Source organism: Choristoneura fumiferana, chromosome 2, assembly GCF_025370935.1.
Source record: "Choristoneura fumiferana chromosome 2, NRCan_CFum_1, whole genome shotgun sequence".
Taxonomy (NCBI): Eukaryota; Metazoa; Arthropoda; class Insecta; order Lepidoptera; family Tortricidae; genus Choristoneura; species Choristoneura fumiferana.
Window position 1 is genome coordinate 17,847,236 of NC_133473.1, and position 12,608 is coordinate 17,859,843.

The 12,608-nt window shown below is 36.4% G+C and overlaps 1 protein-coding gene across 1 annotated transcript; it reads right to left on the reverse strand.

The window, feature by feature from the left end:
- Window positions 1-398: 398 nt before the first annotated feature.
- Window positions 399-11,819, reverse strand: LOC141445545 (low-density lipoprotein receptor-related protein 6-like). The gene is made up of 14 exons (XM_074111380.1): window positions 11,469-11,819; window positions 8,779-9,002; window positions 7,900-8,090; window positions 7,216-7,506; window positions 6,291-6,475; window positions 5,250-5,479; window positions 4,576-4,746; window positions 3,867-4,100; window positions 3,080-3,221; window positions 2,549-2,713; window positions 2,272-2,416; window positions 1,517-1,644; window positions 1,020-1,047; window positions 399-402 (listed from the first exon to the last, which is right to left on the reverse strand). Exons 1-14 carry the CDS (start codon window positions 11,557-11,559, stop codon window positions 399-401), a joined length of 2,229 nt encoding a protein of 742 aa, XP_073967481.1. The 5' UTR covers window positions 11,560-11,819.
- Window positions 11,820-12,608: the final 789 nt, after the last annotated feature.

Here is a 12,608-nt window from a genome sequence, read left to right on the forward strand (position 1 = left end):
TATTTTGTCAATCCCTGAAAATTTATTTTATGATCTTCATTCACAAACACGCTTCTAAATTGCGTAATATATCTTTGGCAGCCGTTTAAATTCACTTGAACGCTAATTTCAGTAAACTACGGAGAAATTCGAACACTTTCCATAATTTCTATGAAACAGAAGTACATAGGTCGAACAATTTTGATATTTTGTAGATTTTGAGTGTTGAAAGCTAATGTAATCGTTAAAATTGCTAAATATTCATGCATTATTGTGTATGACCAGAATTAGGGAATTAGGTTGACATTATCCCATGGCCTTATTAGAGTTTAACTGTGTGGGAGCTATTTTTCCCATGGCCCGGTAAATTGTTTGTTATGTCATAAAAACTCACGTAAGTAATAAAAACAGTTTTGTGTTCACCTAGAACGAATTCATGTACCAAAGAGACCCAAAGTCTAATCGGGCCATGGGAAGAATAGTTCCCACACAGGAAAATTCTAGCCAGGCAATGTGATAGAGTCATCCCACATCCTAATTCTAGTCCTATCACAAGGATGCAGGAGATTTAGCAAAATTATGATTATATTACCTTACAATCATTAAAATCATGAAAATAACAAAAAATGGTTCGATATATCTGCTTGTGTTTTTCTTAAATTCAGTAAAGGGTCGAATTTGTAAACACCATAACATCATGGTCAAGTGGATTTAAACGGCTGCTAAAGATATATTATTGGATTTTAAAGCGTGTCATGAATGAAGATCATAAATAATGTTGTCAGTGATTGATATAATGTTTCGTAGGAGATTTGGAGTTAAACCTTGACTATTATAACCATATAAGATGTGGGTGGAATATATCCCTTGCCTGATCAAGAATATAATAAGACAAATCTAGTATGACAGTTCATTACTTAGACAGGCGATGGGATAACCGTAACCCACATATTTATTTCTGGTTTAAAGGAAGATTTCCGACTTTCATAAATACATTTTTGACAAGGCGTTCAATACGGTTGCAACAGCATATAAAGTACGTATTAAGACACGCTGGTTCTTCGGTGCCTGGTAAAGGGATAAAGGAACATGCAGACGAATTTAAAATTCTTTTGCAATATTTTTTTTCGATATCAATAAAATGCATTATTGAGTACTTAAAATTTACTGTTTATTGTAATAAAGTCATTAAAATAGGATAAATTTGATATGCCCAATAGTGGTTGATTTGTTTTCATCATCATCAGCATCATCTCAGCCGTAGGATGTCCACTGTTGGACATAGTCTTCCCCGATAGGCCTCCAGTTGCCTCGGTTGGAAGCGGCTTGCATGTACCGTGAACCCGCGACTTTAACCAGGTCATCCGTCCATCTCGTTGTTGGAGGTCCTATGATGCGCTTGCCGATCAGCGGTGTCCACTCGAGTACCTTTCGACCTGTTCTCCGTGCTATATGGTCTGCCCATTGCCACCACGCGCTAATTCGCTTGGCTATGTCAGTGATTTGTTTTAATACAGAATTATGAATTGAAACATACCTTCTACTAAGCCCATCCCTTCCAGAATCTTTTCCATATGCGCACCGTTTATTGAACAACGATTGATGGTCTTAGTTTTACTGTCGGACCAATAGATCTTTGAGCCGGAGACGTGGACAGCTAACGCACTGGAAAAACAACATGCGTAGTAAACATCACGATCAGTCGTCGGAAGTCCACTGTTGGACATAAGCTTCTCTTATTTGTACATACATTCGTAGTACTTCCTACTTACAAATATACTAAAACTAACTGGAACACCTAGAGCTATTGTTAACATTTTTCGCGGGTTCCGCGCCTCTTTTAGACCTCGGACAGGACGCCAGCAAGTAGCGCCGCAACTACCGTTTTTTCTGTTAATTGCGTGTGCTGCTAGGTACCCACTGTACTACGAGCGGCTCGGACGCGCAATGAACAGAAAACACGCTCGCTAAAACGCTGCCTGACGGCGACCAGTCCGCGCCCTTAGGCAAAAGCATTAAGCCAGTTGTCCACGGCTGGGTGACTGACAGACAACAGGCGAAGTGTACGTATCGCTGATTTAGCGCTATCATTTCCTTTTCGGTGACGGTCCAGAGATCTCTTGACACCCGGCAGTGGATAAAAGGTTGTACGCGTAAGTTTAGCGCTTATGCTAGAACATGCAAGTGTGGCCACAATGCGGCACTGAATGAAGAGTAGATTGAACTGAAAGATTGAAAATACTACTGGATAGCCAGTGATCCTCCTAAAACAAAATAATTTTATCAACTAACCTGACTTCCTTCAAATCTTTGATGGGTAAAATGGCGTCATTATTGTCAAATTCAATACTTATGCGCCCTATCACATTTTTACGGCTGTAAATTAAAAATGCTTCGGGTTCAATGCACGTTTTCTTATCACTTTCAAGCTCAAGACCTGCAAATTTAAATGAAGTTTATGATGAAAATCATTTCATACATCATTTAACTTACAATGTTGTATACAGATTTATCTCTACTTTTAGGGTAGTATAATATTTTTTGTTTTCTTGCTGTTGGATGCACTTACCTAGCGGACAACTGCAAACGTAGTCGCGTGGGCGGTTGAAGCAGAAATGCGAGCAGCCGCCATTGTTGTCGACACAAGGGTTCCATCCCATTGGCTCATTCATTCGGAACGCCTTTATGCCCATCACGTTGCCCATTTGTTCTACTACTGCTTGTCTGCTCTGACCTGTAAAAAGGATTTAAACATAATAACAGCCTTGCGCAATAAAACAAAAGAAAATAAAATACATTACATTACGTACAGTATTGCCGAAAAACACAAATAAGGACCGCACCCAGCGTGATGCTGCGGCGAACCGCAGCGCTGGTTTTCTGTGGGACCCTTTTACTAACCTATTATATAAATTACTTCCCTGTACTGTAGGGATTTCGAAAAAATCGTCTTTCTTCTTTGTTTACGTATATGGCGACAGTCTCAGTTAATGTTTTGATTTGAAAATCGAGCAATACTAAGTAGCAATAAAAAAAACTTTTGAAACTTTATTAACTTCCATTGACAAAGTATATGATGGTTCTGTAAGGATTCACTTACCAGTTGCTACGTCAATTCGGTCCAGCGTTCGCCTATGTATGTCACTCCAATATAGATGTTCCCCAAGTAAAGTAAGGCCAAATATGTGTAGAATGTCACTGTTGTGCAACTCTACTCTGTTAGAGCCGTCCATATCGCAAACCTGTTAGAAAAAAAAAAATAAGATCATTTTGCGTTTTGGAAATTGAGTTATATATTACGATGAATATTTCGCAGTATATAATCCGTTTAACGAAGCGATTTTTCATTATAAATACTAAGAAGATCGGAAAAATCATATTTGAGAACCAGGAAAGCTATAATGCAGAAAAAAATGTTTCTTGCAAAAAACTAAGTCCTTGAAAAAAGTCGAGTCAAGTTTTGTCTATTAAAGAAACTGACGTTTCTATTTCTAGGGATCCATATCTGCAGGGTGGATCATAAATAATCATAATAATAGAGACTCTTCTGTTTGTCAATATTTGCCTGTCTTAGGTCTTTCTGTATCTTTTTAACCACAATAGAAAGAAACTTAAAACTTTAGTTGTTACTACAGCTAGAACAACAAAAACAATAAAAACTAAATAAATTAAAAAAAAAACACAGTTCATACATGAACTACAGGAACGTGGTGTTTCGCCATTTTTGCTCAATTTCAGAAAAATAATACATTGCCAATAATGTTTTATGATGTATTTGAGCATCTTGACTCCTCCCTTATATTTGACAATGACTGTAGTTTTACATGTGAACATTTGCGTAATTACGATTCGCACTTGGCTAGTTTATTCATCAGTGAGCAACATACCTCGATTTTCCTTAGCCTGCCATCTCCCCAATACAGCTTGTTGTTCACAGTGTCCAATGCGATGCCATTAGGCCAGATCAGTTTTTCCGACACCACTAGTATCCTTCCACTACCGTCGAGGTTGCTTCGCTCAATCTTTGGCTTTTTCTCGTTCCAGTCAGACCAGAACATCCATCCTGCAGTCGGGTGGACGGATATGGCGCGCGGATTGTATAAGTCGTCGTGGATTAGAACCTGGGATAAATTCATTAGTAAGACATTTTACTCTTTTTAGCAATTATAATGCTGCTGGGCAGACTTCTTTTGATCACCCGCACCTCTGTCCAGAGCACTGTCTTACTTTTCTTTTTACTATTATTTTTATATGTCCAAAACGCAAAATATTAATTACGCGTAGCGAGAAGGGAAACTTATTGATCAATCAAGATTTATCGATAGCGTATTTTGAATTGTTTAAATACAGCTTTTGGTTATAGTTTCTATGCCTTAGAGTTATATATTCCTAAGGGGCTGTTTCACCATCCATTCATTAGCGTTAACCGACGGTTAAATGTGATGCCGTCTCCGTCTATGCGAACAAAACAAATAGAGACGGCATCACACCTAACCGCCAGTTAACACTAATCAATGGATGGTGAAACAGCCCCTAAGTGTACAAAATTAACATAAAAAAATATTTTGACTCACTCATATTAAATTATATTCTTACCTTTCTGGAGCTTCCATCCAGGCGGGCCACGTTGACAGTGTCTGTGACTGGGTCGGTCCAGTAAATATTCCTCGCCAATGGATCAATGGCAATGCTGTCGGAAACCACGCTGTTATGGATAACCACTGACTGTTCACTGCCATCTAAACGCGCTCGCGATATCGTCTTTGCCTAATGAAATCAATACAGGATTGAATATAGAGTATATTTATTATTTTTTGGATACAATAACAAGGGATTTAAAGAAAATATAGCTTGAAGAAGAGTTAGCAGGTTACCAATATTGAGTGATTAACACTGACCTCTAAATGTAGGCCAGTGGGGGATTAAGCGCCTAAGCAGCGGCCCAGGGCGGCAAAGCTAAATAAAGCCCCCCAATATTAGAAGTCGATGTATTAAGAATATTTTTAGCCTTGTTGAGGAATCAGGACTTTATCAAGAGAACTTGAGGACATTTGGAGGCCCCCCAGGATTTGAGCAGGTTGGCCCTTCTGCCCCATTGTTAATCCGCCACTGATAACTACATACATATGTACGTCTCTAATAATGTGATTTCTGAACCTTACCATACCAAACACGGCAGTCTCGTAACAGTTTAGAATGCCAAGAATCGTATTTCTCTACTTCGAATTCATGTCGAAACCATGACCTCGTTAAAGTATCTAGGTACTTACCAAACTATCTGCCCAGTAGATGTACTCAGTCTTTGGATCAAAGTCAACTGTGACGGCTCTCTTTAAATCTTTAAGTGGCAGTGAGTATGGGGTGAAATCTGGCGAGTCCAGGGATATCTTAGTAAGCACTGTGCGACGAGCCACTAGTAGTAGAGACTGTGGTGTACTGAAGCATGTTGAGTTGCTACCATCCTTTAGCTTCAGCCCGGTCGGACAGGAGCACACATAGCCTGGGAAGAAACTATTAAGTCACTTGTGGTCTATAGGATCAGACTGCACTAAAACTACTACTACTAAAAGTGCCTATGCAGTTATTCCCAACAAATTCTGCTATATAATATGGAAATTATTGAATGCTACACATACATGTGAAAGTAATTCCTCAACCAAATCCGTATTTGCTGCAGAATTCATTGTGCCACCGTGCGATAAAAAATTTCGCGAATCTGTATCTGTGGGTCAGGTTAAGTTTCAGTATGTGGGTTATAAGTAACCAAACATGGTGAGATTTCACCCCTACCCCTTTATAGTGTTGTTTTATTTCCCTGTACAAACTATTATGAACAGGTTGTCAAAGACTTCCGGATGGCCAAGTGGTTAGAGAACCTGACTACGAAGCTTAAGGTCCCGGGTTTAAATCCCGGCCGGGGCAGATATTTGTATGAATAATACAAATGTTTGTTCTTGGGTCTTGGATGTTTAATATGTATTTAAGTATGTATTTATCTATATAAGTATGTTTATCCGTTGCCTAGTGTACATAGTACAAGCTTTGCTACTAGGTCAATTGGTGTCAAGTGTCCCACATGATATTTTTATTTATTTTATTTTATTAAAGCTGGCTGATTGATGCGAGGGGAGGCCCCAAAAATGTTGCGAATTTATCATGACCTTAAACGAAAAAAAAATTGGTGGCAAAAAGGTTCCAAAACCAAAGTTGCCATCTAATTTTCAAAGGCAAAATAAAAAACAGTGGCATTTTAGTTCAGGCCTAATTCAGGCATTTTAAAACAGTATGTATAGAAAAATTCAATGACATACCAGGTGCAGTTGGTGATAGTAAACAGAGATGTGAGCATCCCCCATTATTGACTTTACATGGATGGTTTCCCACTGGAGGCAGCTGACGGCTGCTATCATATACTCTGATGTCCACAGGCACTGGCTCGGACTTTATCAAATCCTTCATTGGTCCATTTGTTGATATATCCCATGAGTAGATTTTCCTTAGAAAATAAAATGTGTTCATCAATTTCTTACCCAATATGGTACGAAATACTGTTATTATTGACATAGGAGAAAAGAACAGTGCTAATCTAATATGCAAAAATGGTATTGTGGTGTAATTAGTTGCATGCTTGGCACAGATCACTAAAAGATGTGGGTATAAATTCTACAGAAAAACCAGAAAAATAAGACCAGCGCTGGGAATCAAACCCAGGTCCTCGGCATTCTGTGCCACATGCTATACCACTACACCACCACTGAATAGTGATACAGACACGAATTTCTCCTATGCACCACATATCTCAGCTTGTTTGTTTTCTTATTTAGTCACTTAAGCAGCGACACTAGCGACATCTATGCTGTAGCCCTCATAGAGAAACTTTCAGCACCCCATTGGAACTAACCACTCTCCCAGACTAGAGTTATTAAGCAATCAAGTTAGGATTGGTTTTTGGAATCTTTTTGTATTTTTTATTTCAATTCCAAATTTTTGTTACTTTTATGGTCATCCCGTAAAACTCATATCATATTATTATTATATTATATTTATTTTTATATATATGGGTCTTACGGGATGACCGTAAAAGTAACAAAAAAATTGGAATTGAAATAAAAAATATTTGGTATAAATTCTGTTCCACACATCCAAAATACTTTATCATTTTTCATAATTTTGTATATATTAATAATGTATAGGTATCTATACATTTTATAAAACAAGAATATAACAATCCCTTACCATGTCTTCCAGTCAGTCCAATACAGCTTGTCATTGAAGAATGTCAAAGCATATGGATATTCCAATCCTCCTTTAACAATCCTCTTTCTTTTTTCACCATTCAAGTCCATTACATCTATAAAGTGTAGATTGGCATCTACCCAGTAAATTAAATTATTGTTATAATCTACAGTAATGCCATTTGGCCAAAAAATATTATCTTTGACTATAATTTTCCTAGTGGCAGGATCACCATCCATACCAGCTCTTTCAATCTTAGGGGTTTCCCCCCAATCTGTCCAAAATAACAACCTGTAAAGTAAAATTTATGTTTTAAATTGCATTTTGGATTCACTGTTTGTTGTTGTTTCTATTTTATCTGTGATAAAGACCTGATGGTCCCAAAGGAAGACCAGCGCCATCCGTAAAGGCGGCATTATGCTGATTTGGGACCATTTTGTGACCATAATAAGTTTCTATTAAAAAATATATATTTCTCCATGTCATGCTACAAATAAACGTTTTCTTAGTAACTATTATTATTTTTAATAAACATTTTAAATTTATAAAAATGGCTGCAAATAAATAATTAGCAAAGATATAAAAATATGTGTACAAAAAAATGAATAAACTTAGTTTTTTTTTCTGTCTGTTTATTAGTTTTAAACTGATTCTTTCCATTTCATATATCCACGAGATACTAACCCTTCTTTAGGAACAACAGCTATGGCTCGGGGCAAGTCAACATCTGCCCAAAATAATACTTTTCTGTACTTCTGATCTATACTTATAACTTCTACGGTGGTCGTCTCCCCAACTGTACAATATATTTTGTCTGTGTACCAATCCACGGCAATGCCATTTGGTGTGATGAGGTCCTCTGATCCTATTCTAACCTGTAAAATACATTGTAATAATATAAGTAATGTAAATGGATCGAGTTCAATAAAAAAAAAATACTTTATAAAGTCTTTTAATCCATTAGATGCCTCGCGTGCCACAGTGGTGTGTAATTAACTACTTGTGATTTACCAATTTATGTAATTAGTTTCAATCACCTTAGAACATAGGATATTTATTAGGGATGGGCCGAAATTCGTTTTACATTTGGTTTAACTCAGCCAAAATTCGGTTTAAATGCCGAACATTTGGCACTATTAAAAAAGAAGTTACTTGTACTATTTTAACTGAAATTAATAGAAACATGTCTATCAGTAAAATATGCAACACAAATTAAATAGGCGTAGTAGGTATTCTTTTAATAAACATCTGGATTACAATTTGAAAATCAATAAAAAAAAATTGTTTCAGTTTTCACACACTAAGCATTGACAAAAATGAAGTAAGTATTTTTTTTTCATTAAAGGGTGTTTTGAAAAATCAAATTAAACTAATTGTCTCTATAATTCACTACAGGCAGTTTATTGAACTGAAATTTGGCCAATTTTTTTTCTTTTTACCGAATGTTCGGCTGAAGTTCATATTTGTTTCAAACCACATTCAGCCCATCACTAGTATTTATCCAAAAAAGTTGTTGGACATGCAACAGGTAAAAGTGAAATAGGTAGGTATTTATACTTTTACCTTTTCTCCTGAGTTTGTATCATTATAATTCATACACTGTATCAGCTCAGCCGTTTGATCTGACCAGCATATGAGGTCTCTTTTGTACAGGAAGTCAACAGCAGAGCCATGCTCCAAACCCTTGATTATGGTGCTCAGTTTGCCAGGTTTAGATATGTTTGCTACTCTTATATCTGTTCCTGTTGAGTACAGGAGCACTGGGTTACTGGCCACTGAATAATAGCCTGAAAAATAAAAGAAGAATAATTATTACCCGACTGCCCAAAGGAGGGTTATGTTTTTTGAGCGTACATATGTATTGTGATTATGATTAAATCCGAGCCACTGAACAATAGCCTGAAAAATATCATCATCAGCATCCCAGCCTATATACATCCCACTGCTGGGCACAGGACGGTTGGACTAAAGCAAAGGGGGTCCCGACTACACAGGTTAGGTTGTCAGTTATATGGGACCCCCTTTGCTTTAGGTGGACCCACAGGCCTCCTCTCAGAATGAGAGGGCTTGGGGCCGTAGTTCCCTCGCAGGCCCAGTGCGGATTGGGAACTTCACACACACCATTGAATTGCTTTGCAGGTATGTGCAGGTTTCCTCACAATGTTTTCCTAGAATAAATTATGCTTTTATGATTATAATCCAAGCCCAAATTATTTTTAAAGCCTTTTCTAACCTGACAATATCTGGATATAGCCATAAATATACTTGATGTGATTAAAGTATAGGGTACAGTCAAGGGCATAAATATATATACGTTCCCAAGGCGTCAAAAACAGCTGTACAGTTGATTAGCCAGAAATATCTGTACGGTAATCCGGCAAAAAAACATGTGATCATTTAGTTAGTCAAAAAGATCTAAACATTTACATGGCCATAAATAAATGTACAATGTCAGTCAAATATATGAAGGCAAATAGGAGGCCATAAATATCTATACACGCAACTCTCACATATATAAGAACAAAACCCAAGCCAAAAATATCTATACAGTCAAGGGCAATAATATCTACACAGTCAAAAATATCTATACAACAAACAAACAAGATTTCTAATTTTGAATTATGACAATCACCGAAAAGAGCACCGTTCTGTCATGATCGCTTTGTCCTTTTCATTTTGATCGTGACGTCATTGACGTGTCATTTGTGTTTCCTTTCACCCTATTATTTTAGATTCTGCTTTACAGCTATATACCATACAAGATAGGCAAGAAAATAGGGCAAAAATATCTATACACTTTAGTACCTTGTCACTTTAACCACTGTGACAGTTCATATATGGCAGTTCAAATATGACGAAAATAGACAAGGTACTAAAGTGTACACATATTTTTACATAATTTTTGCACATAAATTTTAAAATTTATGTGCAAAAACACCGGAGTTTATTTTTGATACCTCTACTTATGAAAAAATAAAACAAATTAAGCACTAAAGAGTAACATTTTTTTATTTGAAAAACTTAGGTAAATTACTTTGATCATAAAAAAAAGGCTACACATTTTTTTAATATTAAATTACCCCCGTTCATCATAAAAAATCCATATTTTCACCATATTAAGAACCTAATATTTTGTATACCCCCCATCTGCATCTTTCACCGCTTGCAAACGGTCTTTCAGGTCGTCCTTTGGATGCAAGATTCCTTACATTTCCTTCTTCTCTATACCTTTTCACCCATAAATGTACAGTACTCTTCTAAAACAAATAAAAGTAACAATAAGTCAATGAATACCAGTTTGCTACAAAAGGGGTATTAAAAAAACATTCGGATCACTCAATGTATGATTTGGCGCACTCACCATTACACCCAATTCCTCAGCAATTTGTGATATGGGAATTCTGTCTTCCCACATCATTACGATGCGGTGTTTTACATGGTCTGAAACTCTGTACATCATTTTTAAATATTTTCGATAATATCAATGTGTACCGATATCCAGAATAGCATTAAAATAGATCATTACACATAACACAAATCAAATTGACGCATATCAATGGCAAACTTGACATTCGAATACATTATTATCATTAAGTACTCGTACGAGTACTAAGTGGCCAGTATTTATAGAGTTGATAGAAACCTTTTTAAAATAGTTTTTAATATGATACTTCGAATTATGTGTACATATTAATGCCCTTGACTGTATAGATATTTTTGGCTTGGGCTTTGTTTTTATGTATCTGAGAGTTGCGTGTATAGATATTTATGGCCTCCTATTTGCCTACATATATTTGACTGACATTGTACATTTATTTATGGTCATGTAAATGTCTACATCTTTTTGACTAATTAAATGATCACATATTTTTTGGCCGGATTACCGTACAAATATTTCTGGCTAATCAACTGTACAGGTATTTTTGAAGCCTTGGGAACGTATATATATTTATGCCCTTGACTGTACATAGTAAATGCACACGTATTGTTATTGTTTTTCTGTCGTCTCTATACAGGTTATGTTAACATCAAATAAGTTGTTATTGATAATGCACACTTATACATACAATTCTAGATGCTAAGAAATGCTAAGATCAGTTAAGAAATAATTTTCTGTGTTATATGTATAAAAAGATAAGTTAGTCAATTTCCGAGGGGTAAACCTGTTAGGATTGAAAAATTTAGGCGATTTATTTTTGTTTACAAGTCGATTTGTTATGGTCATTTAATAAAAATCCTTGAGCAAATATTACCTTTCAGCTGTAAAAACATCAACAAACAGAACACATTTATAAAATTTTGTATTATTTTGTCCGCGTGAAGTATTCTTCGTCGTTTCGTCATAATGAAAACAAATGAACAGCACTTGAGTTTTTCATATGTTTATTTTAATGTTCGGTGCACCGACACTTTAAGGCACTTGGGTAAACAACTTAACACTTTTCTATGACATTGTTAACATAATTTAGTCTTCCAATGAAGTTTGACTATTATCGCAGCCCAAAATCAAAGTTGTAGATCAACAAATGAATGCAGGGGATAAAAGCTCTAGACGCACGCGACATTTTTATTTTCTTTTGCTTTTTTTTTTAGAAAAAAATGTTGTGGGGCTGCCAGCCACCAGCGGCATATTGACACAATAACAAACAACAATAAAATGTATATGTATTATTTGTGTATAAATGATTCATTCACTACCGAAAATTATAATAAATACATTTATGTAATTTTTACCATTCTACGTTATAGCATTGTTTTCGTCCAAATGGAAAATAAATTTTAATTAATTTTAAAAAAGTACCTATTTTTTAGCATGGCGTCCCTAAGGAAATGGACTACGTTTCGTTTCAAGCTAAGTGCGTTTAACTTCTGTTTTAAAATAAAATAGTTATAAAAACCAAGACTCCAGCAGGGCTACTATGAAACTTGAAACTCGAAGTTCGTGTTGTGCGGTCCCTCAGCAGCGGGGCTACTACGAAACTCGAAACTCGAAGTTCGTGTCGTGCGGTCCCTCTGACACTTATACTATTTAATACGAGAGCGAGGAGGACGGCACGATACGAACTTCGAGTTTCGAGTTTCGTAGTAGCCCTGCTATTCATAAAACCTTCGCATAAAACAGTCTGGAAAGCGCAAAACTTAAATAACTCACTGACGAAAACGCAGCCATTTGGGGCTACAGCTGCTTTTACTTATGAGCGCGTCCTAAGACTAAGGGGCTATCTCACCATCCATTGATTAGTGTTAACTGACGGTTAAAGGTGATGTCGTCTCGATTTGTTTTGCTCGAATAGACGGAGACGGCATCACAGTTAACCGTCAGTTAACACTAATCAATGGATGGTGAAATAGCCCCTAATGCCCCCTAAGACTTATAAGCTGCTAGCGCACGC